The following is a 26,021-nucleotide window of genomic DNA, read 5'->3' as shown; positions in this document are numbered from 1 at the left end:
ACCCGCCCTATCCCGCTGGGACCACCATGTTCCTCTCGTCGATCTCTTCAGCCCCTGGACTAAGGAAGTGACCGAAACGCGAAGCCTTGCGTTCTTTTCTTCTACTCTTTTCTTCTCTCAGGGACTGCTCGGAGAAAACCGAGCCACCGACAGCGCGGGGGAACGGCGCCAGACTCGAGGCGCGAAGCGTCAGACCCATCCGCACGACGGCAGCCGCGGGGGGCGGGGCGCTCGCCTCCCGCGCACCTGACCAAGGCCCTGCCCTCTGCCCGCGCCCCGCCCCCAGCCCCGCCCAAGCGCCCAGCTCGGCCTACGCGCGCGAGGCTCCGGTTCACGCGAGCGTTCTCCTGCGCGTCCGTTCCCCCTGTAGCGACGGACGGGTAGGGGAATCGACTCCCGTCGGTTTGCTCCTCTCGGTGGAGGAGAGATGGGGAGGCGTTGCGCTGGGGCTGAGGTAGGAAGGAGCCCGCCCCTCGACGCCTAACCCTCCCGCGACGCTAGAGCCTGAGCCGTGATGCGAGCGTGGGTCCTGCTCTCCGCGGTGCTCTGGTACCTCACAGGAGGTGGGGATCCTCCCGCCAGGTCCCCTGGCCTCTCCCATCTTCTCCGTCCTGCCTCCTCCGCCCCGCCCCGCCCCGCCCCACTCGGAGCCCTGGCTTCTCTTCTACGTAAAAAGTTAGTGGTTTCTCTCCTCCGCAGTTGGATGGCAGCGTAATTCCGAGCGCACTGAGAAAGGCTTCATTTATGGCAAGCCGGGACACCCAGGTAATAAGGACCTCTTCACCCGCAGAGTCTGCCCGGAGAGCCGGGGTTCCGTGGCTCTGCTAAGGTTCTTCCCGAGCAGAGAAATGGAGCAAACGTTTATTGAACGTGTACTGTGTGCTCTGCACTTCCCGAAGGTTGTTGCATCGTTTCATCCTTACAGCGACGCCACTACGCCTCAGTTGTATCACCTTACCTAAAGCTGCATAGCTCGTTAGGAGCTAAGATTCAATTCAGATCTCTTACTCTGATGCCACCTCACTTCCAGGTGTCCCCGCTGCTTTGCAACATGCGAGGCCCCCTGAGAGGAGTGATTTCCGGGGCTGGAAGTCCCTCTGTTTGGAATGCCCTTATCCCTTCCCTTATTAACTAGAACTCCTACATATCCTTTACGGCTCAGCTCAAATGTCATTTGTCACTGTGATGAAACTTTCTCACACTCGCCAAGGAAAATTAGTCACAAGGCTAATTTTAGATAACTTTGGGCCGGTTCATAGCATTGGTCAGCTTTGGAATCTCTCCGTGTTTGGCGGCCCTCCCCTTGCCTGCCACCACCAAATTGTAGGACGGTGTCTTCTTTATATGTTCAGAGCCTGGCATTCAGTAGGCTTTAAAATTAATATCTTGTGGGACTGTATTAGTTCCAAGCACATTGTTGCTGCTTCCATCAAATCCGAAACAGAATAGGCATTGCAGAAAATCTTCCTTGTCTGTCTCATTTAATTATTGTTCCTAACAGAGGAAATTTATAGTTAAATATCATGTTTGCCTTGGGGATGACAATGATCATCTTTAAAATAGTTTTGCAACCAAAAGATCCTTTTCTGATCTTTAATTTCATTCCACTAACCCTTCAAATTTTTTTTATTCTAGTTCTGAATCTGTACATCAAGATGTATCATGTACATTTTAGCAACTAAGACGCGGTGCGGCCAAAATAAATAAATAAACTGATAAATAAATATTTAAAAAATAAAATGTACTGTGTACATTTTTATAAACAACACTATAATATCACAGAAAAAAAAGAAAAAATATTGACTCTGTAGCAGTCTAGAGTTTTAAGATCTATGAGAAGCAGAACGGACTTTAGCATTCCAAATGTTATAATGAAATGCTGATTTTTAAAATAGTGAAATCCAAAAAGAACTAATCAAAGTAACTTTGGGACAAAATGGTAGGAAGTGTGTTTCTTAATTTAATTTTGCTATGTAATGTAGTTATACATTGTTTTATTTTGTCACAGTGAAAGTATACGTAAAATTACATCACAATAGCCCAAACCTTGTCTGTATGGATTTGAAACGCGCTGAAAAAGAAACAGTGGACCCCACCTCCTTATGGGTTGGGCCTAATGAAAAGCCATTAACAGGTAAGTTATTCGATTTTAATATCTTCTTAATGATGCGAACATTTTTTAAGAAAAGCACTGTCATTTATTGGAATGAACAAATTGAAATTTAATTTTAACTACAGATTCACTTACTCCATATTTAGAGAATCATATTATATCTTGGTCTGTGCCTTATTTTCTCCTTAGGCAAAAACTGAAGCAGTAATTTTTTTTTTTTTTTTTTTTTTTTTTTTGCGGTACGCGGGCCTCTCACTGCCGTGGCCTCTCCCGTTGCGGAGCACAGGCTCCGGACGCGCAGGCCCAGCGGCCATGGCTCACGGGCCCAGCCACTCCGCGGCATATGGGATCCTCCCAGACCGGGGCACGAACCCGTATCCCCTGCATCGGCAGGCGGACTCTCAACCACTGCGCCACCAGGGAGGCCCTGAAGCAGTAATTTTTGTACCTTACTTCCCAAAGCTGTATTAGTTCAGAAGTTTTTATAAAACCTAAAATTTATCCTTGCAGCACCTGTGATAGGAGATGAGGTAACTAATATGTAATTTTTCACCATGTTAGGAGGGTATCTTATAATATGAGCATTGTTCATTTCTGTGTTATGTGAAGAAATTGCATAGAACTATAAGGCAGTGTGATCTCACTTACAGAATTACTGGCATAAAGCAATTGAAATTAGATGCCAAGAAATGAATTAAGGAAAACCAAAATATATTTCAAAAGCCTACTTATCTCATGTGGTTTTTCCGTTGAGTAATATGACAGAGTTAAGATTTTGTTGAATTCTTGAAGTTAAAATAGTCCATTAATTTTTAAATTTTTATATTTATTTGTAACCCCAAGTTTACTAAATAATGTTTGAATTGTTACATGTTAAATACCAAGCAATTTACTCTTTCTGCTTAGGAAATAATAAAATAGATATAACTAAAACAGGAAAGCTGATGGTGAAAGACTTTCTGGAGCCTTTGTCTGGACTTTACACATGCACTCTTTCTTATAAGACTGTCAAAGCAGAAACCCAGGAAGAAAAGGTAGTAAAGCAGAGATATGACTTCATGATCTTTGGTAAGAATATAGGCACATTTTAACTTAAACATTTAATATGGATCCGAGTTAAGTATATGGTTTCTTCATTTAGTGAAAATGAGTCTTATATATAATCGTTACGACTTACAGAGTATTTTGGGTGAATTTGACTAGGCAAACTCAGAATAGTGTGTCCTAAATAATCCTCTTTCAGCCTCCCACTTCCCACTCTAGGTATGCAGGCACAATCTACATTATCACAACTTTGCCAAGTAATTTAAAAACTGATGTTTAATTCCATAAAAGCAAATTAATGATCCTTTCCACTGGACTGTGCTGACAGCAACACTTCTGTAAATTAAGACCCTCACCATCAAAATCTTATTTTTTCTTAATACTTTTTACTTATATATATAGCCAGCCCACAGAAACCATACAATCTCTTGTACTGAGTGGGTAACATATCAGATGGAAATAACCTTTTTCATTAAAGTTATTAGTTTTATATCTTTTTGTGAGGACAAACTGTTAAATCATTTTATTAGAAAAAATAAAATACCCCAAAACCCCCCATTTTATTAGATAAATTAAGTTTCTGTGCTGGTTTGCAAGACTGATGGGATTTAATATTACATGTTATTTGGAAATTAATGCTAGGCACAATTGTTTTATTCTCATCTTTTTTAAAGCCTACCGGGAACCTGACTATTCATATCAGATGGCTGTACGTTTTACCACAAAATCTTGTGTAGGAAAGTATAATGATCTGCTTTTTAAAGTGCTGAAGAAAATCTTGGATAATTTAATCTCTGATTTGTCATGCCATATCATAGAACCATCATATAAATGCCATTTTGTTAAAGTCCCAAAACATGGCCTCATTCCTGAGCTATTTATAGCCTTTCAAGGTAAAAAAAGTTTTAATATTTCTTTAATTTTATGTGTTTAATCTTAATTACAAAATGAATTACCATATTATTATAGAAAGCTTATAAATTGTAGGCCTTAAATGTTTGTGAAGCACTAAAGTATGTTGTTGGTCTTAACCTGGTTGTGGTTTTAAAAATTAACACATTATTTGCCTTCAACTATGATATATTGTTGCCTGTCTTTTAGAACTTAATATCATTTTATAAATATGGGCTTTAACTATGCAGCTAATGTTTAACTTATAACTTCTTACAGAATTTTAAATTGTATTTTTGAGAACTTAACAAAAGGGAGAAACCAAACCAAATTTATTACTATTCATTTTAAAGCCTTGTAGTTACCTCCATTAGCCCCCAGATGGAGTGAAATCATAATGTATAAATCATTCAAATTGTGCACCTTTACTTTATTACTAGAATTACATAGATTGAACACATGCACACATGCATACTGAATTCAGCATTTGGAGCTTTATTGGAATGTTTGGAACTTTTTGGAATCTTTCTGTGAAAATGTTATTTTTCTCCCCCCAGTTAATCCTTTTGCACCAGGGTGGAAAGGTAAATGCAATGAGTCTGTTGACTGTGAAGATACCACTAACCATAATATCCTCCAGGTGAGAATTTCAGTGTAAGGGGAAAGTATTTGAATAGTATACAAAGCTATTTAAAAACTGAAATATGAAGTATTATTGATTTTTGGTTTCAGTTTTATAAACTGAGATTGTTGAGATCTTGGCTATTTAAAAACGTTTTGTTCTGGAAGAGTATATCTGGAATGTTATATAGCTCCCCAGGTTAATATTATGTATTTTTCCTATGACAGAAGGATGGATCACTGGTCTTTGTTCTCCAAATGTAACTAAGCAGCAGCTTGAAGAACAACCTTACAATCATGTCAACCTAGGTTAAAACAGTGCTTCTTCCAAAATTGTATCTGTACTGATCAAAATAGTTGCTCTCTCCTCTGCCTCCTTAGAGGCTAAGGACATAGTCTAAAAATCCCTTCACTCTCCTCCTCTATCCCTGAGCGCATACCCTTAATATTGTGCATGGTTTATGGGTTATTATCAGTTATTATTTAAGCCCCATGCTCAAAAAATAAAACAAAATTTACACCATTAGTCTGTAATGCTGATTAGAGAAAAGTTTTGGTTTCCATTTTGCTTGGCTTTTCGGAATTAGAAATAATGATCTCCCGGTTATCTACATATGGAATAGACATGATGCAGATAATTCAGAACAAGTGCTTTTTAACCTCAATTTAGTTTTTCTTAACTGTTGTGCATCATAAAAATTGACAATAACTGGTAAGGTCAAGGCCAAACTAATTTTAGTATTAACATGCAACTTTTCGGGAATTCATCTGTTGTGTAAAGCAATGGCATGTTTGTATTACGTTTCATTGCCTCTGATACAGGAGGAGAAATTTGGTTCATAGTTTAGTCATTGTACTTCTCTCTGGTGTTTTTAAATCTTAGGCAAGAAATCGAATAGAAGAATTTTTCCGGAGCCAAGCATATATTTTCAACTATGACTTTAATAAAACTCTACCAGCTATGCATTTTATGGACCACAGTTTTCAGATAGTACGAATAGATAGCTGTCGTCCAGGCTTTGGAAAAAATGAAGGTCTCCACAGCAATTGCGCTACCTGTTGTGGTAATTATAAAATATAAATATCTAATTATTTAGGTTATATAGTCAGAATTCACTTAGCATAATTCAGTTGAATATTTATAGTGGTTCTCTCTACCAAAAAAATACGTTTAGTTAAAGGGAAGTAAAAATTCAAAGCCCAAATTTCTAAATATAATTATCTTCATGTATATGAATTCTGCTAATGTAATCTTTTGTATTACGAAATATTTCTGTAGTATTTTTTTGGGGGGCAGTGTTGGGTCTTCGTTGCTGCGTGCAGACTTTCTCTAGTTGTGGCGAGTGGGGGCTACTCTTTGTTGCGGTGCGTGGACTTCTCATTGCGGTGGCTTCTCGAGTTGTGGAGCACAGGCTCTAGGCGCGGGCTTCAGTAGTTGTGGTGCATGGGCTCAGTAGTTGTGGCTCGCGGGCTCTAGAGCGCAGGCTCAGTAGTTGTGGCGCACGGACTTAGTTGCTCTGCAGCATGTGGGATCTTCCCAGACCAGGGCTTGAACCCGTGTCCCCGGTATCAGCAGGTGGATTCTTAACCACTGCACCACCAAGGAAGCCCTTCTGACTTAAGCTACTATACTATGAAAGAAAACAAAATGGTCCTACCTAGAAATTGTAAATAGGAACTAGAAAACAAGAAATAGGAACTCATAAATGAAGCAATGCAGAAGATACTGTAAAATGCTGATGCTAAAGGAAAAAGATAAGATTCTAACTTTTTTCTGTCTTTAAGATCATCAGATAACAATGTTTAAAACTTATAAATGGGGAGTTCCCTGGCGGTCCAGTGGTTAGGACTCTGCGCTTTTCACTTCCGTGTCCCTGGGTTCAATCCCTGGTTAGGGAACTAAGATCCTGCAACACGCTCAGTGCAGCCAAGAAAAAAAACCTCATAAATAATCTTCCTCATCTTAACTGGCTGAACATTACTCATAGTATAACAGAGATATAGAATGTCAATGGTGTGACATTAATGGCAATTTGTATTATTGGTATAAGATACCTCTAACTGAAATTATAATAATCTACTCCATTGTGTTTTCCTCTGCAGTGGTTTGTGGTCCTGGGACTTTTAGTCCTGATGTTGATGTTACATGTCAGACCTGCGTCTCTATCGAAATCTACGGAGCTAAATCTTGCCCATGAAACTTCAAACAAAAACTGCAACGTGAAGACTAGGGGTGAAAGCATTGTTACTTGCTTGTGGAGGTGGCGAACATAAGATGATTTGTTCACATCCCAGAGTGTCATAGATAGTTCCAGTAAGTAAGATCAGTAAGACCAAAACATTGGAAAGCATACCTTTTAGAAACCCTAAAAAGATAGTTGACATGGCATTTCTAAGAAGGCATTTAATATCTCCAGTGTGCAAAGGAAGGTGTAAGTATCAGTGGATGAGTTTTACTGAAATATGTTTTGTTGTTTACAATCTGTTTCCATGTACCTAAGACTGTATTAAGGTAAAGAAGAGTAGCAAAGTATAATAAAAACGTTGTACTGTCCATGTATTATTTTGTTTGATATCACTCTTCTATGATATAAAGGCATATATATTACCTTTATAATTAGAACCAAAAAAGTTATCTCTTTTGGTCTCTTTGCTTTCAGTTTGCTTTTAGAATAATAGAATTTATTAGTATAGTTTTAGGTTTAAAGGATAATTGAGCAGATATTATACAGAGTTCCATATACCCACTCCAGCCCACACCCTCATCCCTCCCCAGTTTCCCCTATTATTAACATCTTGCATTAGTGTGATGCATTTGTTACAATTAATGAACCAATGTTGATACATTATTATCAACTATAGTTCATAGTTTATATTAAGGTTCATTCTTTGTATTCTGCAGTTCTGTGGCTTTTGACAACTGCATAATGACATGTGTCCACACTTACAGTTTCATACAGAATAGTTTCACCCCCCTTAAAATGCCCTATGCTTCACCTATTCATCTCTCTCCCTTACCCCAGAGCCATTGACAACCAGTAATCTTTTTACTGTCTCTATAGTTTTGCCTTTTCCAAAGTGTCATAAACTTGGAATTGTACAGTATGTAGACTTTCCAGACTGGCTTCTTTCACTTACCAATATTCATTTAAGCTTCCTCCATGTCTTTTTGTGACTTAATAGATCATTTTTTATTGCTGAATAATATTCCATCATATGGGTGTGTAAAGGACATCTTGGTTGCTTCCAATTTTTGGTGATTATGAATAAAGTTGCTATAAATATTTGTGTACAGGTTTTTGTATGGGCATAAGTTTTCAAATCAATTGTGTAAATACGAAGGAGCATGACTGCTGGATTGTATAGTAAAATTATGTTTAGTTTTGTAAGAAACTGCCAAACTGTGTCCCCAGTTGGTCTACCATTTTATATTCCCACCAGCAATGGATGTGTTTCTTGTTGTTCCTCATCCTCACCAGCTTTTGGTACTTTCAGTGTTTTTGATTTTGGTCCTTCTAATAGGTATATAGTGATATTTCATTGTCATTTTAATTTTAAATCCCCTAATAGCATCTTTTCATATGTTTATTTGTCATGTGTATATCTACTCTTCAGATCTTTCTCCATTTTTTTATTGGATTAGTCATTCTTATTGTTGAGTTCTAAGAGTTCTTTGTATATTTTAGATACAAGTTCTTTATCGGATATGTGTTTTGCAAATATCTTCTCCCATTTTGTGGCTTGTCTCTTCATTCTTCTCACAGTGTCTTTCACTAAGCAGATGTTTTTAATTTTAGTAAAATTCAATTTACCATTTTTTTCCCACGGATCATGCTTTTGGTGTCATACCTAAAAACTCATTACCAAGCCCAAGGTCATCTAGGTTTGCTCCTGTTGTGTTCTAGAAGCTATATAGTTTCATGTTCTACATTTAGTCTAAGATGAATTAGTTTTTGTGAAAAGTATAAGTTGTATGTTTAGATTCTTTCTTTTTTTTTTTTTTTTTTTTTTTTGCATATGGATGGTTCCAGCACCATTTGTTGAAAAGACTATCCTTCCTCCGTTGAATTGCCTTTGCTCCTTTGTCAAAAATCAGTTGACTACATTTGTGTGGGTCTATGTCTGGGTTCTCTATTCTACTCCAATTATCAATTCATGTATTCTTTCATCAATACCATACTGCCTTGATTACTGTATAGTAAGTCTTAAATTTGGTTAGTATCAGTCCCCTGACTTAGTTCTTATTCTTCAGTATTGTGTTAGTTATCCTGGGTCTTTTGCCTTTTCATATAAACTTTAGAATTAGTTTGTTGATAACCACAAAATAACTTGCTGGGAGTTTGGTTTGGAATTGCATTGAATCTATAGGTCAAGTTGGGGAAAATTGACATCTTAACAATTTTGAGTCTTCCTATCCAGGAACATGGAATATCTCTTTATTTAGATTTTCTTTATTTCATCAGAGTTTTGTAGTTTTCCTCATATAGATCTTGTACATATTTTCTTAGATTTATGCCTAAATATTTAATTTTTTGCACAAATGTAAATGGTCTTGTATTTTTAATTTCAAATTCCAAGTGTTTATTGCTAATATTTAGCAAGGCATTTAACTTTTTTTTTAACTTCTTTTTATTGAGGTATAGTTGTTTTACAATGTTGGGTTAGTTTCTACTGTAGTGAAGTGAACTTCCCTGTGCTATACGGCAGGTTCTTATTGTCATCTGTTTTATACATATGAGTGTATATATGTCCATCCCAATCTCCCAATTCATCCCACACCCACCCCCCACCGCTTCCCCCCTTGGTGTCCATATTTATATTAACCTTATATCCTGTGATCTTTCTCTAATTGCTTATTAACTCCAGGAAGTTTTTTGTAAATTCTTTGGGATTTTCTACTTAGACAATCATGTCATCTGCAAACAGAACAGTTTTATTTCTTCCTTCCTAATCTGTATATCTTTTATTTCCTTATCTAGTCTTATTGCATTAGCTGGAACTTACAGTATGATGTTCTGTAAGTTCTCCTCTATTCCTAGTTTGCTGAAAGCTTTTATCATGAATGGGTATTGGATTTTGCCAAGTGCTTTTTCTGCATTTATTGATGTGATCGTGTGATTTTTTTATCTTTCGTGTGTTGATATGATGGGTTACATTAATTGATTTTCAAATGTTGGAACCATCCTTAGATATTCAGAATAAATCCTTTTTAGTCATAGTATATAGTTATTTTTATACATTGTTGGATTTGATTTGCTAATATTCTATTGAGGATTTTTGTATTTACTTCATGAGACATATTAGTTTGTAGTTTTCCCTTCTTACGATATCGTTATCTGGCTTTAGTATTAGGGGTATTTAGTGTTAGTGTTAACATTGTAGGTATGTGTGTCAGTCAGGGTCCAATCAGGAGACAAAAAACACAAAGTAATTTGAACTGGGAAGGTTTAATATAAAGAATTGTCGATCATAACAGGAGTAGAATAACAAGGAATTGGATAGTGAGATATAGAGAACCCTAAAGAGTAGGGGGGTAGCAGATATAAATAACAGCTCCTACCACTGGGACTGAGACAGAGTGTCCGTGAAAGACCCACCAGCTCCAAGGGCTGAGATCTAGACCTTATTGAAGAGGGCACAACCATGGGTCACCGGCTGACAGAAAAGTCACTGAGGCTGGAAATTCACTCTCTGGAACTTTCCAGAGATCTGCCCTCTAGGGTGCCAAGGAAGGCTCTTCCTGGGGAGATTTCTCACTCTGCTACAAAACCACGCAAGGAAGAGGGGTGTTGGTGAAGCTGCTGGCCACCATGCACTTCAGGACATGGAGATATTGCACATGCTGCAGGAGGAGCCTGCCAAGGGAACAACCTGCTGCTTTTTGATGATGTCAGCTCAGCCTGACTTTTCTTCCCCTCTCCTTAGAAAATCCCACAGCATGTAGGCACTGCTCTTGAGTTTATGAATTTCTTTTTTTCCTAAGCCAGAGGTATTTTCTCCTTTTATATTTGTTTTTCATCCCCCAATACCCTTTTACTCTTTAGGTTGCTGCCGTATTTTCATCTTAACTGTTCACCCTTGGCAAGCTTTCTTTACCCCATAGCTCATGCATCTGGTAAATGTTTCTGAGGCCCTTCTTGATTTCCTTCTTCAGTTTCAAAAGCTTCTTCAGTCCCTTGAAAGGAAGAACATAGGTAAATTGGCAGATTAGTATGAGCTTACAGATTAGCCCCTCTGGCACCATAACGAGTTGCGCAGGTCTGAGGGACCCTGAGGTGGCAGAAACACGATTGGTGCCAAAGCGTACTTCCTCCGTGGCAGTGCGTATTTTGGAGACTGCTAGATGTGTGAGTTGAAGTTTGGACAAACAGATATTGTGCTATCACTGGGGGTCATCCCAGGGTAACACATTGATATCTGGTATCAGAATCTGGAAACAAATAGACAGCAGTGAAAGTGTTTGGAAAACAAAGAAGATAAGGAAACAGGAAGCAAAGAGAAAAGAAAGTGGCTTTAACCACCAACCACTGAATAGGAAATGTTGCACACCACTCAGAGGGTAGGTAGAGTGGTGCACCTCACTCAGAGGCACACGTCAGTCCAAACGAGCTTGAAGTCCTTTTCTTGCAGATGTAGGTCACAAAGCTTGGACTGGAGAGCTGTAATTTAGACTCCTGGACCCTACCTCATTTCTTTTTTTCTTTTTTTTTTTTTTTTTGCGGTACGCGGGCCTCTCACCGTTGTGGCCTCTCCCGTTGCGGAGCACGGGCTCCGGACGCGCAGGCTCAGCGGCCATGGCTCACGGGCCCAGCCGCTCCGCGGCATGTGGGATCTTCCCGGACCGGGCCACGAACCTGCGTCCCCTGCATCGGCAGGCGGACTCTCAACCACTCTGCCACCAGGGAAGCCCTGTAAATTGAAACTTTTATCATTGTGAAGTGACCTTCTTTGCCACTAATAATGCCTTATGCCCCAAGTTTATTTTGCCTAATATTAATATAGCTACACCAGTTTCCTCTTGGTCAGTATTTACATAGCTAATATTTGTCCATCACTTTAGTTTCAATATTTTATATTTGTTATTTAGATATGTCTCATAAACAGCAAATAGATAAATTTATCCATTCTGACAATATTGCATTTTTGCTGGTTCATTTAGCCCTGTACATGTAATTTCTGATACATTTGGATTTCATTCCACCATTTTCTTTTAGGCTTTTTATTTGTTTCACCTGTTGTAGGCTTCTCTTTCTCTTGTTTCTTGTATTCTTTTTGTTGATAATCTTTTTATCCCTCTGTTTTTTTCCCTCCCCTAGTCTGTTCCTCTTCTTTTGATGGTTACCTTAAAAATTATAGCTTCCTTACTAAATTATCAAAGTCTAAAATTAAACAGCATCTTTTCTCTTTTCCCAGATAAGATAAAACCCTTTCGAACACTTTAAATTCATGATATTATTTTATTATTGTTATCATGTACTTAACCCCACGGGATGCTATTAATATTGTTTTATTATTTTGATATACAATTACTGTTCATGTAGATGTAACCATATATTTACCAGAGATAATAAATAACCTTGCTTACTACTACTACCAGAAACAAGATTGGCATCACCATTCTTGAATGTTTTTCGCCTATTCCGTATCTAGAAGTTTTTCCTGCTTCATCCAGTCTCAGCCTCTCTCCGTCTTGCTTGTGCTTCTCTCCTTCTCCATCCTCTCTCCTTTCAGTGTTCCTCTTCTCTATCTTAGGAGCAAAACCAATAAACTTCTCAGTTTGTTACCTGCAAGGTAGTTTTCCCTCTTCTCCAAATACCTGTTGACACCCAACTCTAAAGGATCTTATCTATCCCAAGGTGGTTAAACTAGCATTTCTCCAAAATGGTTTCCTTCCCAACAGGGTCTCTGACTCAGACTGGAGAGATCTAGAAACTATCAGAAGGGGGTACTGCTTGAGCTAAGAGTTCTGAAGAATGAGTAAGAGTAGGTGGAATCCCCCACATCCCTCCAGGCTCAAATAATGACTATTCCAACTGTCCCCATTTCAAAGCCATCTCTATCACCAGTTTCAGCTTCTGGAGCAGGAAATGCTTTACAAGACTTACGCAATTAACGTATTGAACTTCACTCTGGAATCGGAAATGTGAGATGAAAAGAGAGAGAAATCAGCAGATCAAATAGGAGCCTCTGGTTTCTAGGTTAGTTTAATCTCGCTTAGACAGGTAGTCCTTTGCTGGCACTCTGAGAGAACAGGAAAAAAAAAAAATTCTTAGTGACAGCTAGTTGAGCCACCCTCATGAAATTCTGGGTGTGTCTCCCAAACTTCCCCCAACTCAAAGGCACTTTTGAAGAAAACAAATGTTTACTGGGCCCTAGTAAAGGAAAGTAAAACTTAAAGTAAACCCTGTTCTCTAGAAATTTTCACATCATTGGAACAGACATATGTATTAATAATTTCAGTACAATATGATGATGCCTTAATAGAAATGTATTCAACATGCTCTGGGCCATACAGAGGAAGAAGTAACCAAATTCATTGGGAAACTAGGATAACTACGAAGGAAGGGATATTTGAGCCTTAACTTAAAAGATGGATAAGGTGGGGGAAGGTAATCCAGGCAGAGGGAGAAAGCAACCTGTATTAAAGCATGTCATTGTAAAGTACATGACATGTTCAAATAAAAGATCAATAGTTCAGCATGGCTGGACTCAGCATTTAAGGAAAAGGGAAAAGGACTGTCAGAGGTAAGAGGGGACCACCCTGTTACCTTTTATTAAACCCTCTCATAGTACCCTGTATTTTTTTTATAACACTTTTCCTACTTTGAACTTCTTGTTCATTGTCTGTTGTTTCACAGTATTCATCCTTAATCCTGGGGAGTCAATAGATACTATCTAAAATTAATAAATCAGGGACTTCCCTGGTTAGTATTTTGCCTTCCAATGCAGGGAGTGCGGGTTTGACCCCTGGTTGGAGAGCTAAGATCCCACATGCCTCTGGGCCAAGAAACCAAAACATAAAACAGAAGCAATATCGTAGCAAGTTCAATAAGGACTTTAAAAATGGTCCACATCAAAAAAAAAATCTAAAAAAAAACAATAAATAAAATAAAATAAATAAATCAAGGGACTTCCCTCATGGTCCAGTGGTAAAGATCCACCTTCCAATGCAGGGGACTCAGGTTCCATCCCTGCTCGGGGAACTAAGATCCCACATGCCGTGGGGCAACCAAGCCCGTGTGCCACAACTACAGAGCCCACGTGCCGTGGAGCCCACACACCACAACTAGATAGGGAAAACCTGCACACCACAACTAAAGAGAAGCCCGCGCGCCACAACGAAAGATCCCGCATGCCTCAAGGAAGATCCTGCGTGCCGCAACTAAGGCCTGATGCAGGGAATTCCCTGGTGGTGCAGTGGTTAAGAATCCGCCTGCCAATGCAGGGGACACGGGTTTGATCCCTGGGCCAGGAAGATCCCACATGCCATGGAGCAACTAAGCCCGCGAGCCACAACTACTGAGCCTGCATGCCACAACTACTGGAGCCCACACGCTGCAACTGCTGAGCCTGCGTGCCACAACTACTGAAGCCCACGCACCTAGAGCCCGTGCCCCGCAACAAGAGAAGCCATGGCAAGGAGAAGCCTGCACACTGCAACGAAGAGTAGCCCCCGCTCGCTGCAACTAGAGAAAGCCCACGTGCAGCAACAAAGACCCAACACAGCCAAACAACAAATTTAAAAAATTTTTTAAAAGACCCAATGCAACCAAAAAAAGAAAAAAAACCTTTAAAAAATAAATAAAATAAAATAAAATAAATAAATCAAGAATAAATTTAAGAATATCATGTTTAGTTGTAATAAGACCTAAAACTGTTAATATGGGTGTCTCAAGGAAGTGGGACTAGGTTATAGGGTTCAGGAGTTTGAAAGGAAACTTTTAATTAATTTGTTTATATTCTTCTGTACTGTTCAAATATGTCCTCATGTGCATATATTATGTTTTTAAAGTTTTTATTGAGATAAAAACACAGTAAAGTGTGCAGATCTTAAGTGTTTAGCTTAATAAATGTTTACACATGTAAACGTGGCTACACATCCATGTAACCACTATCCAGATCAAGATATAAAATATGGCCAGTGCCCCAGAAAATTCCCTCATGCCCCTTGCCAGGCAATACTGCACCCACTGAGATAACCACTATTTTTTTTCTTTTTTTTTTTTTCGGCTGCGCTGGGTCTCAGTTGTGGCAGGCAGGCTCCTTAGTTGCGGCTCAAGGGCTCCTTAGCTGTGGCATGTGGACTCCTTATTTATGGCATGTGAACTCTTGGTTGCAGCATGCATGTGGGATCTAGTTCCCTGACCAGGGATCGAACCCGGGCCCCCAGCATTGGGAGCACAGAGGCTTAACTACTGTGCCACCAGGGAAGCCCCAGAGATAACCACTATTCTGACATCTACCACCATCATGTAGTTTTGCTTGTTTTTCACTTCATTTACATGGAGTTATATACTGTGTTTTTTTAAGACTTTTATTGATGTATTGAATATAATACACTTACAGTAACATATACTGATCTGAAATGTTAGCTCAGTGAATCTTGATATATTTCCAGCACTCCAGAAGATTCCCTCATGCCCCTTCCCAGTCACTACTGTCCCCACTAAGATAACCACTGTTTTGACTTCTACCCCTATTGCTTGGTTTTGCCTGTTCTTGAGCCTCATATAAATGGAATCATACAGTATTGTGGTGGCCATGGAGGGTACCACCCGGGTTTTCTTTAGGAGAACCTGCTGTGGGAAGCAGAGTTGACTGAGAACCTCTAGGCTACCCCCCTGTAGATCTGTCTTCTGAGCCCCAGCTCCCCGGGGCTACATCCAGCCAAAAGCCGAGTATGAGGTACTGGAGCCTGGCCCTTCTGCCTGACGGGGAGCCCTCCGGCAGACCACCTTTGCTCAGGTTGGCTTGGCTGAGACCCTCAGACTGTGCTGCCATCTGAGACTCTTTCTACTTAGTCTTTCCCTCCTCCTCTCCATTCCCAAGTTTTAGACCTTCATTGTGATTTGAAGGTTTGCCATGCCGCTTCCTGCTCCCTCCCTTTATTCTTCACGGGCTTTCCCCCTATGAAGTCCCTTGCATATCTGATTCCATTTCGGCACCTACTTCTCGGAGGACCCATGTGTTTTTGTGTTGGCTTCACTTGCTCAGCATTCTGTCTGTGAGAACCATCCATGTTGTTATGTGTAGCAGTAATTTGTTCTCTTTTATTGCATAAGTATACCTCAATATATGTATCCAGACTAATATTATTGGACATTTGAATACTTTTCAGCTTGGGGCTCTTATTTTAACGTTTCTGTACATGCAATCTTATGGTGAACACGTGCATTCATCCCTCTTGGGTATATGCCAAGGAAGTGGAGTTGCTGAGTCCTAGGTATAGGTTTAGCTTTAGTAGATACTGGTAAACAGTTTTCCAAAGTGGTGGACCAAGCTACACTCCGACAGCACTTATGAGAGTTCCTGTTGCATATAATATTTTTACAAATTTAAACGTAAAAGTGACTAGTTCAAAAGATAGATACAAAACAAATGTATGCTGTATCATCCTAGCTTCATGTTTAAGTTACCATTTTTAAAACTGCTCCATAGAAAAAATGTTCACATACCCCCAAATGTTAATAGTGGTTATATTAAAGGGAGAAGGGAGATCACAGGGTACCTTTACCTTTGACTTTGAGAAATATCTGAAATGCTTTACAACAAATATATATTTCTTTTGCTTTTAATTACATTGTCTTGAAAAATGTTACACAGAACTAAAAGGCTTATGGTGAAAACCAGCAGTCTCCTCCTACGCTCCTACGCATCCCTCAGTCCCATGCCTCCTAGCTTGCACTCCTGTAATTGCTTTCTTGCTTCCAAAGATGTGTTGAAATCCCTTATCTGCTGCCTAATTCTCTTTATTCTTGTGGGTTTCTATCTTTTCCATCGCTTTATTGTCATTTAGTGAGATTTCAAGAGGGAGAGGAAATTAATATGATCAATCTGCCACTTTTAATCATACAATCCAGGCTGATTTTTGGACATTATCATGGTGAGTGGGATGTATCAAAAAATAGCGGCTTGTTTCAAAGACATCATTCTGGTGATTGGGAATAGGGATGGTGAGAATGGACTGGGGAGGGGGGCACCCAGAGGCTTGTGGGGAGAATGCTTAAAGAGCTGACAGGAGGGGCTTCCCCCTCCTTCCCTGGTGGCGCAGTGGTTAAGAATCCGCCTGCCAATGCAGGGGACACGGGTTCGAGCCCTGGTCTGGAAAGGTCCCACATGCCGCGGAGCAACTAAGCCCGTGCGCCACAACTACTGAGCCTGTGCCCTAGAGCCCGTGAGCCACAACTACTGAGCCCGTGTGCCACAACTACTGAAGCCTGCACGCCTAGAGCCCGTGCTTCGCAACCAGAGAAGCCACCGCAGTGAGAAGCTCACGCACTGCAACGAAGAGTAGCCCCCGCTCGCCCCAACTAGAGAAAGCCCGCGCACAGCAACGAAGACCCAACGCAGCCAAAAATAAATAATAAATAAATAAATAAATAAATTTATTTTTACAAAAAGAGCTGACATGGTATTAGGAAGACACAGAGGTAGGCTTCTCACCCAGCTGCAGCAGGATGGAGACAACAACGTAGAGGGCACAGAGAGTCCGTGCCTCAGGGTCACAGCCCACATCACGGGGCTGCTCATCCCGGTTCTGTTCCAGGATAGGCTCCACCTGGAAGGAAACCCACCAGACTATAAAATCTAGAAACAAGGACTATACCAGAAATGGCAAATATTTGGTCACACTCCTTAATCCTGAGCCCACGGCAGACGTAGCAATCCACCACGGCACTCTTTCCTGGAGACCCTCAAACTCGCAACATAGTGACAGGCGCTGCTCATCAGTCAAGATGGGGCCAACTGCCCTCCTGGGACTAACAGTTTTCCACCCCCTTTCATGCCCATAGGCAAGCAACAGAGCCTAAAAAGCCCATCCTAAATTGTTCTGGAAACTACATATCCGGGGCATTGCCACAAACCAGCTGCATAGACAGCTGGCAGAGGATTATGAAGTAGGAAGGGACTGGTCACTGGGACTTCTGGATCCTTGAGAGCATGGGCATTCACTTCCACTAGGACCTGGGCCCTCAGCCCAGGCCGTCTTACCTTGTCCTTCAAAAGGGGCAGGGTCCCCTTATCTAGGGCCTCCGCAACAAGCTGCCCCTCCTCAACTCTGGGGGCAAAAAAGAGGGTGGTTGGTAGAGAGGTGAGGCACGTAGTGGCACGGGGCTTCACTGTCTGGTGAGACCTGGGACAAGCATCAGAGGCTCCAGAGAGCCCCCAGGAGTGCTAGATGGAGGTTCTTCCAAAGGGCTCCTGCCTTCCTCTTAGCCTGCAGGAGGTTGTAGGGGAAGAGGAGGCTGTCCCTCAATCCCTGGCCTGGGAAAGATGGCTAGTGTCTGAAGTGTGAAGTTCTATGCCTCACAAAATGTAAAAGGCAGTGTATACCCCCTTCCTCCCAAGATTTGATTCCCCACAGGCCCCTCTGCTTAGCATTTCCTCCACACCAGCTTACATCCAAACCCCTCCTCACCCATCAAGTCATCCAGGAAATCCGAAATGGCTTCTGTGTGCTCCTCTGTCAAGATCCCAGCAGCGTATATACAATGGAATATTACTCAGCCATAAAAAGGAACGAAATTGGGTCATTTGTAGAGACGTGGATGGACCTAGAGACTGTCATACAGAGTGAAGTAAGTCAGAAAGAGAAAAACAAATATCGTATATTAACGCATAAATGTGGAATCTAGAAAAATGGTACAGATGAACCTGTTTGCAAGGCAGAAATCGAGACACAGAGGTAGAGAACAAACATATGGACACCAAGAGGGGAAAGCGGGGGTGGGGGGATGAATTGGGAGATCGGAATTGACATGTATACACTAATATGTATAAAGTAGATAGCCAATAAGAAAACGCTGTATAAAAAAAATAAAATTCATTGTTTCAAAAAAAAAAAAAAAAAGATCCCAGCAGCATTAAAAAGGCTGCATATGACAGAACCTGCTGGGCCGTCCATCTGTAGCTCCCGGAGCGCCGGACCTCAGACACCTAGGACCAGGAGATGGGGGAGACAAGCCCGGTCCCATTATAGCAGGTTGTCTCCCCACTGGCTCCTGCCTCTCTCTGCCCCTGTTCTTCCTTGGGGCTCTTACTCTTCACTCTAGATCCTGCAGCTCTTCATCCTTGCTGAGGCACTTGGTGAAGCAGCTTATCACCTCTTTTCGCTCCTCAGTCGGATCCTGGAGGACTCGCACCATGTCCCGCATCCTCTCCTTCACGCTTGGGAAATCCTCCAAACTCAAGGACTTCCCAGTAGAGGCAGAAATTAAGAACCCCACCCACCCAGCCTAGCAAGCTCCATTACCAAGGCCCGTCAGACCCCATTCTTTATCTATCTTTCTTCTGGAGACCACCTCTCTGTATATTCCCTTCTTCTAGTGTTTTCCTGTTAAAAGGAAGCATCCTTCTTCCCAGACGTCCACCAGCCTTGCCTCCCGCTGAACCCACTTCCACCTCCCCAACTCACCCTCAGTCTTGTACCAACCCCCAATTCTTCTCCATCTGCAGGAAATCAAAGCTTATGTCGTCCTTCCCATTCAAAGTGCAAGCTTTGGGCCCCAGCAGGAGTAGTGAGGATTTAAAGGAAGTTAGAGCAGTGGTTCTCAGCCTTGACTGTGCATGAGAACCCCCTGGGGAGTGCCCAGACCCGATGCCCAGACCAGGCCACACCCCCAGATCACTTAAGTCAGAATTTCTAGAGGTGGGACTCAGGTATCACTACTTTTAAAGTTCCCCCCAGGTGATGTCTACAACCAATGAGAATCACTGTGTTTAGAGGAGACAGATGCATTCTCCAGACTGAAGCTGAAACCTGCTCTGGGCACTGCCCTACCCTTCCCCTCCCAACGAGCTCCACTGCCACACACACATATGCACACACACTCACACACACTCAGCTGCCCCACCTGAGCTGCACTTCTTGAGGCCAGAGGGCTCAAGAGTAAGGAGTGCAGCTACCCTGAACACAGCTGGCTTCCATCCTTACCTAACCTAGATGAACCGCCATCTTTCTCTGCAGAGAGGAAGAATAATCTCAGAGAGTCTTCAGGTCACCTCCACCCACCTGTGGACCTTCTTGTCCCAGCGGTGGAAGTTTTCAATTCTGGACTCTGAGCCCTCACTGCCCATGCCAGGGGGCCTGCATCCTCATCACTGTGTGTAAATGACAAAGCACTATATTTACAGACCCCTTCCTATACCCTCAGAGATAGGCAGGCATAATAGGATTATGCCTAGATGATTGAAGGAGAAATGGAAGCCCAGAGAGGGCCGCTCAGCAAATTTGGATCAGGGCAGGAACTGGAATCTATCCCCTGACTCCTCCGTTATGGCACTTGAGTCTCTTTTGAGCTAGCAAGACCTTGCCAGGACTGAACCTGCAACTTCTACAACTTCCAGAAATGGAAAGTTGTTCCTGATGGAACTTCTGGCATTCGCAACCAAAAGACCCCCAAGAAAGTCCTACATCCTTGCCTGAGCAGATCTGCCTCTACCTATCCTCCCCCACACAACTCTATTTACACATTCCACACAGCTTCACTCTAGAAACAACAGGCATGCTAGAAAAATTGAGTTTCCCCAGAAAAACTGTAAAAGCCCCCTCCCCAGCAATACCGTGGTGGGTAGGGGTAGTTCAAAGGACCCGTACAATTTTACTGTAAGGCTTTCAGTTTTTAATTAAAAAGGAAAAACAAAAGGCATCCACCCTGCTCAGGGAGGGCTAGCCCAGGAGAGCAGTGGGGCCCCTTCCCCCGACCCATCCACACTTTCCGACAATTGCAGCTAGGGATGAAGACACCAATACCAACCACAACATGACTGCTGAGGAGGAAGGCTGCTGATATCCCTCTAAGTCCCTTGGAAGGACCATGCCCTCAGCTATCAGAACTTCTGTGGCACTTGATTGGTGCCACCCTGGTGGGGTGGGCTGGTGGCACTTCCTGTGCAGGAAATGTTCAGCGGGGTGCTTTGATTTCATTGGGCTTCACTTCAGCTCTCTTACCAAGTACTTACCATGTGCTGGGGATAAACAGAGAGGTTAGGAAAGTCAGTCCCTGGTCACAAGTTAGTGCAGTGAGGGGAGGGAACACGGAAACCACTGGCTTGCCGCAAGGCAGAGTGAAACAGGCACAAAGTACAGATTTGAGCGGCACAGTACAGGAAAACAGAGGAGAGTGGCCTCTTGAAACCAGCCAGTTTTGGTCCAAGCCAAAGTAATCAATCACCCTGGAGGACAGCAGGGAAATGAGTGAATTGAGGACCTCAGAAGAAGGGCTCCTGGAGGCTGATCCTGGAAGAATGAGAGGGCTTCCTGAGGGTGGAGGAGAGGAGGGCACGCTTGAGTGAAGGAGTGGGATGGGGAGAGCTGGGAGTAGGGAGTGGGAGGCTGCACCGGCCAGGGGCCCCCCACCTCAGGTGCCCTTGGTGCCCAAAATGAGCTTCTCCCTCTCTCCCTCCCCCTTGCTGCCCGCATCCAGCCTCACTTGTTCTTAAGGGAATCCAGGAATTTCTGGAGAATCCGGGTCTTTGATAACTCAATGCCCTGCTCCGGGGACCTGGAGAATGTTATTCCCACTTCAGGTGTTTTGTCTTTGGGTAATTTCACTGTCAAACTTCCCTTTGACTCTACGCTGTCCATAACTTGGGACTTAACCTCTTGACCTGGAAAGAGAAAGGTAAACGTCACGTTGAGGCTGACCCAGAAAGATCTCTCTCTAGAAAATCCTCCCCGGTGCACCCCGTCCTGGGCTCCCCTCCACGATCCCCTTCCCTTCTGAGGAATTCTTCCAGCTGTGGCTCTCCAGCCAATGCTGTTCTCACCAGAAGTCATCATGCCTGGAGCCCACTCTACCACCTTCTTACCAAATGACCTTGGATAAGTCACATCACCTCTGAATCTGTTTCCTCATCTATAGAAGGAGAATTTTTTTTTTTTTTTTTTTTTGGGCCACGGCCTGCGGCATGTGGGACCTTAGTTCCCTGACCAGGGATCGAACCTGTGCCCCCTGCAATGGAAGCTCGTTGTCTTAACCACTGGACCACCAGGGAAGTCTCTATAGAAGGAGAAATATTAATAGTACTTACTTCCCGTGCTTGAGGAAATTAAATAAATGAATGCAGTTAAGCACTTAACAAAGTGCCTGGCACACATACTAAATGTTCAGTAAATGTGAGCTAGTCCTGTATAACTATTTGAGAGGCTGAAATGAGACAAGGAAAAGTAAAGTGAAAGAATTAGGAGCCCCTGACCTTTGGGAAATAAAAGTTAAGCAGAGTTCAGTCTCTGTGTTTGTGTGCACTGTGCAGGTGTAAAGTGAGGTAAGTCTGGAAAGTTGCCCACCCAAGTGGACTCTGCCCAGCCTTGCATAAGGCCTTGCATAAGGGCGTGGACTCCAAGTCAGTTGCTGCCTTGGAGTTAGTGGAGCATATGTGGAGATGCTGCCAGGCTGAGTGCCCTTCTCTCAGACCTCCCAGTTCTGAGCCTACAGAGCAGGGAGAGCTTCTACTGCTGGATTTTGGGAGCAGGGCCGGATTTACAGAGAAGAAATGCATTTTGAAACTGGTGGAAATATGACAGACCTAGAAAGAGTGCCTGAAATCAGTCCTGTGTGTGGGACGCTAATGTCTCAGGGCCCAATTGTTTCTTGAGTAACGTAAAAGTTTGTGTGTACTTTATCAGAGAGAAAGAAAAATCAAACCTTATGCACACAAAGAATACAGTATGGGGGAATTCCCTGGCAGTCCAGTTGTTAGGACTCTGGGCTTCCACTGCAGGGGGCATGGGTTCAATCCCTGGGTCAGGGAACTAAGATCCTGCAAGCCACGCAGTGCAGCAATCAATCAACCAATCAATAAAACAGTATGGATGAGGGGCAGGGGGAAAGAGTAACTTGACAGTGGAGAAACCTGACAGGCGCTACCTCCGCCAGCTGACCAAGGTCAACGTCAACAGTGATAAGTCATGTTGATAGTACATAACCTTGATATGATGTGATGGGAACACCACTTTACCTCTGCAGTCTTCCTCCCCCAAACCCATGACCTAGGTCTATCCATAAGAAAAAAATCAGACAAATTCCAATCAGAGGGGTGTCCTACAATATGCCTGACTAGTACTGCTCAAAACTGTCAAGGCCATCAAAAACAAGGCAAGTCAAAGAGAAGCCAAAGGAGACATGACAACTACATGTAACATGATGTCCTGGATGGGATCCTGGAACAGAAAAGGGACACTAGATAAAAACTAAGGAAATCTGAATAAAGTATGGACTTTAGTTAATGAAAACAAACAAACAAACAAACAACTATGTACACCACCTACACCATCTAGTTAAAAAAAAATAATCTGTTTGAAAAGGGAGCAGGCCAAGTTGCTGAAAATCAGTTTAAATGACCAGTTCACCTCATTCTTACAGATTTTTTTAGTATGGTTTCATCTCTCCCTCTGAATTTTTTTTTTTTTTTTTTTTTCTTTTTTTTCTTTTGCGGTACACGGGCCTCTCACTGTTGTGGCCTCTCCCGTTGCGGAGCACGGGCTCCGGACGCGCAGGCCCAGCGGCCATGGCTCACGGGCCCAGCCGCTCCGCGGCATGTGGGATCTTCCCAGACCGGGGCACGAACCCGCGTCCCCTGCATCGGCAGGCAGACTCTCAACCACTGCGCCACCAGGGAAGCCCCCTCCCTCTGAATTTTTTTATGCAAACAGATAGACTTTCCCTTAAAGCAAGTTAACTGACTTAGTCAAATTTTTTTTTCCAAAATTAAACTTGCCCCTGCCCCTGGGGAGTAATATGATCATTGCAAAACATCCTAGTCCTGCTTTAAAGTTTTCTTCTGTTTCCAGTGAACTTGTCTTTTTTTTTTTTTTTTTTTTTTTTTTTGAGAATTAGCTTTTAGTAAATTGACTCTTGGCAATTCTCATTTCAGAGAATTGACTCAGAGTCTTTGAAAAAGACTAATCTGAAAAGTTCCTAAAGTCCCTTGCTTACTTAAACCCCACTTGTGGAAAAGCCCACCACCTCAGAGTATTCTGGGCACTGCTCTTGGTCACCTAACAGCAGTACCAGGCACGTGGCAGGTGCTCTAAAACTATATAGTGGTGTTGTTAGAATTCTTTTCCATCTCTTGGTGAGACCCAAATGGGCTTTGGCAGAGATGTCTGAGCTGTAAAACTCCTCACCATGAGGCGTGAGATGCTGCAATAAGTCTCCAAGTGAGGGTTCATCAACACCTATCCTGGGGCTTCTGAAACCCAAGAAACGCCAGGAGTCGCTGAGCTTGGAAGCAGGGGGATGGAACAGACTTCTCTCCTAAGGCCTTTGAGCCCTTAAGGGAGTTCTGCTCACCAGCAACTTCCCATTCAGCCACGATCTCCAGAAACAGGAAGGGATAATAATGATAACCGCCACCAGTAGAATGATTGAGGCGAACTTTTATTGAATGCTCCTTCTTGCATGCACTGTGGTAAATGATTTACGTAATTTATCTCTTTTGATTCTTGCAACAGTCTTCTTGAGTTGACAGATGAGGAAACAAACTTAGATAAAACCACTTGTCCAGAGGTCACCCAGCTGGTAAGTGTGGCAGAGCCAGGTTTCGAAGCCAGATGCCCCCAGTTCTAAAGCCTGAGTCCTTTCCTAACCACTAAGCTAACTGCCTCCATTTAATTATCCACTTAAATGATAAACATTATAAACACATAAGAAGACCTCAGCTAATTTAAAAGTGAATTACTGGGCTTCCCTGGTGGCGCAGTGGTTGAGAGTCCGCCTGCCGATGCAGGGGACACGGGTTCGTGCCCCGGTCTGGGAGGATCCCACATGCTGCGGAGCAGCTGGGCCCGTGAGCCATGGCTGTTGAGCCTGCGCATCCGGAGCCTGTGCTCCGCAACGGGAGAGGCCACAACAGTGAGAGGCCCGCATGCCGCAAAAAAAAAAATAAAATAAAAGTGAATTACTTACAAAGGAAAAAAATAGGAAAGACGACTATTAAAGAAGAGTTTCCAATAAAAATATATTTCCATTTCCCCTATTCCCTTCTCCCCATGCAGCTCTCCCATACATTTCTCAAATTGAGGTGTATGGACGTGTACCTACAAATACCACGGTTTCTTTTTTGACTGGTTGACCTCGTTGATAGCAATGGGGTGTTGACAGTGGAGTAGCATAGGCATGGGCAAAGTCTCTCACCCACCTCATACGGACCTCGGAGCCCAGGAACCAGCTTATCAAACAGCCCTTCACCCTTGTCCATCTCCAGGATGTCCTACAGGGTGAGGTCTCTCTTATCATATTGGTATCCAAAGAAACGTCTCCTCTCCTTCACCAGATAGAAGCAGTGGAATCTGTCAGCATCAGTGAGGCTTCTGACAGCAATCATATCCCCACCAGCGTCCATGCGTTGGGCCACAGCTCTTGCGATTTTCTCAAATACCACGAGCATGGTGCCTGGACCAACTGGGAAAAGGAAGCCCACTGCAGTCTGGGGGAGGGAAATATTGGTTCAGGTTTTTAAATCTTCTACCTTTGGCAGCTTGGGGTCAAGAAAGATCCAAAAGTTCTAGGCCAACCAGAACGGTTTGCCTTCCCTGTTTCCAGAAGGTGTGGTGGTCACTACACAGTAAGTTGGGATGGCCATCACAAATGCTGGATTCTCCTCTGCCCCTTGTGGAACGCTTCTGGAGGAAAGCTGGAGTGGTGATTGCCCAGAAGGAAAGCGAGATCTGTTTTCTGCATGTCCCACAGCAGAGTTGCCCCTTGCTCAGAGGGGCCTGATGGGTGGGGAGGCAGGCCCGCCATCCCCAGCCAGACCCTCACCAGCGCTGATGAAGAGGACCCAGGAAGAGATGAGGGGCATGACTGCCGGACCTCACATTACCAACCCCAACAGAGGACTCGCTTGTCTCTGACTCCTGGGCCTCCCCCCCTTTTCCTGTTCTGCAAGGCAGTTGGATGGTCAGCCATTTCCCAGTGAGATGGTCATAAACTGGCCTCAGAAGGAAACAAAAAAGGTAGTACTCTACCTTTGTACTCAAGAGTGGCTTGGAGCTAGGTGCTCTGGACAGCCCCCCACCCCCAAGTCCTGTCTCCTCAGTTTCTGGTCAACTTCCGAAGGGTCCCCTTATACTTGGTAAAATAAAATGAATCCCAAAACCCCGCCTGGGGCATCTCCCTCCACCCACTCT

General features: G+C 43.0%; 2 protein-coding genes across 3 annotated transcripts; one reads left to right on the top strand and one right to left on the bottom strand.

Moving 5' to 3' along the window:
- Positions 1–379: 379 nt before the first annotated feature.
- ZPBP2 (zona pellucida binding protein 2) lies at positions 380–8,010 on the top strand. Of its 2 annotated transcripts, none has more exons than XM_081218391.1 (8): positions 380–454; positions 700–765; positions 2,009–2,134; positions 3,020–3,181; positions 3,832–4,050; positions 4,606–4,688; positions 5,553–5,733; positions 6,773–8,010. In XM_081218391.1, exons 3-8 carry the CDS (start codon positions 2,056–2,058, stop codon positions 6,865–6,867), a joined length of 819 nt encoding a protein of 272 aa, XP_081074517.1. In that variant the 5' UTR covers positions 380–454; positions 700–765; positions 2,009–2,055; the 3' UTR covers positions 6,868–8,010. The 2 variants fall into 2 exon arrangements, with proteins under 2 accessions (XP_081074517.1, XP_081074516.1); XM_081218390.1 differs by having other exon boundaries at positions 385–563.
- Positions 8,011–17,303: 9,293 nt separating this feature from the next.
- Positions 17,304–25,279, bottom strand: GSDMB (gasdermin B; the record flags this gene model as incomplete). Its single annotated transcript, XM_081218669.1, is given in 5 exon segments — positions 17,304–17,447; positions 17,882–17,948; positions 18,938–19,125; positions 25,031–25,102; positions 25,106–25,279. Coding segments are annotated over 5 exon segments (645 nt in total).
- Between the last annotated feature and the right edge of the window lie 742 nt (positions 25,280–26,021).

The sequence above is a fragment of the Mesoplodon bidens genome (assembly GCF_964165515.1).
Source record: "Mesoplodon bidens genome assembly, chromosome: 19".
Classification (NCBI taxonomy): Eukaryota; Metazoa; Chordata; class Mammalia; order Artiodactyla; family Ziphiidae; genus Mesoplodon; species Mesoplodon bidens.
The sequence above is the reverse complement of the archived record's forward strand: the minus strand, read 5'-3'. Positions and strand labels throughout refer to the sequence as shown.

Coding starts and splice junctions, on each gene's coding strand:
- ZPBP2 (XM_081218390.1), top strand. CDS start 515: ATGCGAGCGTGGGTCCTGCTCTCCGCGGTGCTCTGGTACCTCACAGGA. Junction 4,051..4,605: donor GCTATTTATAGCCTTTCAAG/GTAAAAAAAGTT, acceptor TTCTCCCCCCAG/TTAATCCTTTTGCACCAGGG. Junction 4,689..5,552: donor CTAACCATAATATCCTCCAG/GTGAGAATTTCA, acceptor TTTAAATCTTAG/GCAAGAAATCGAATAGAAGA.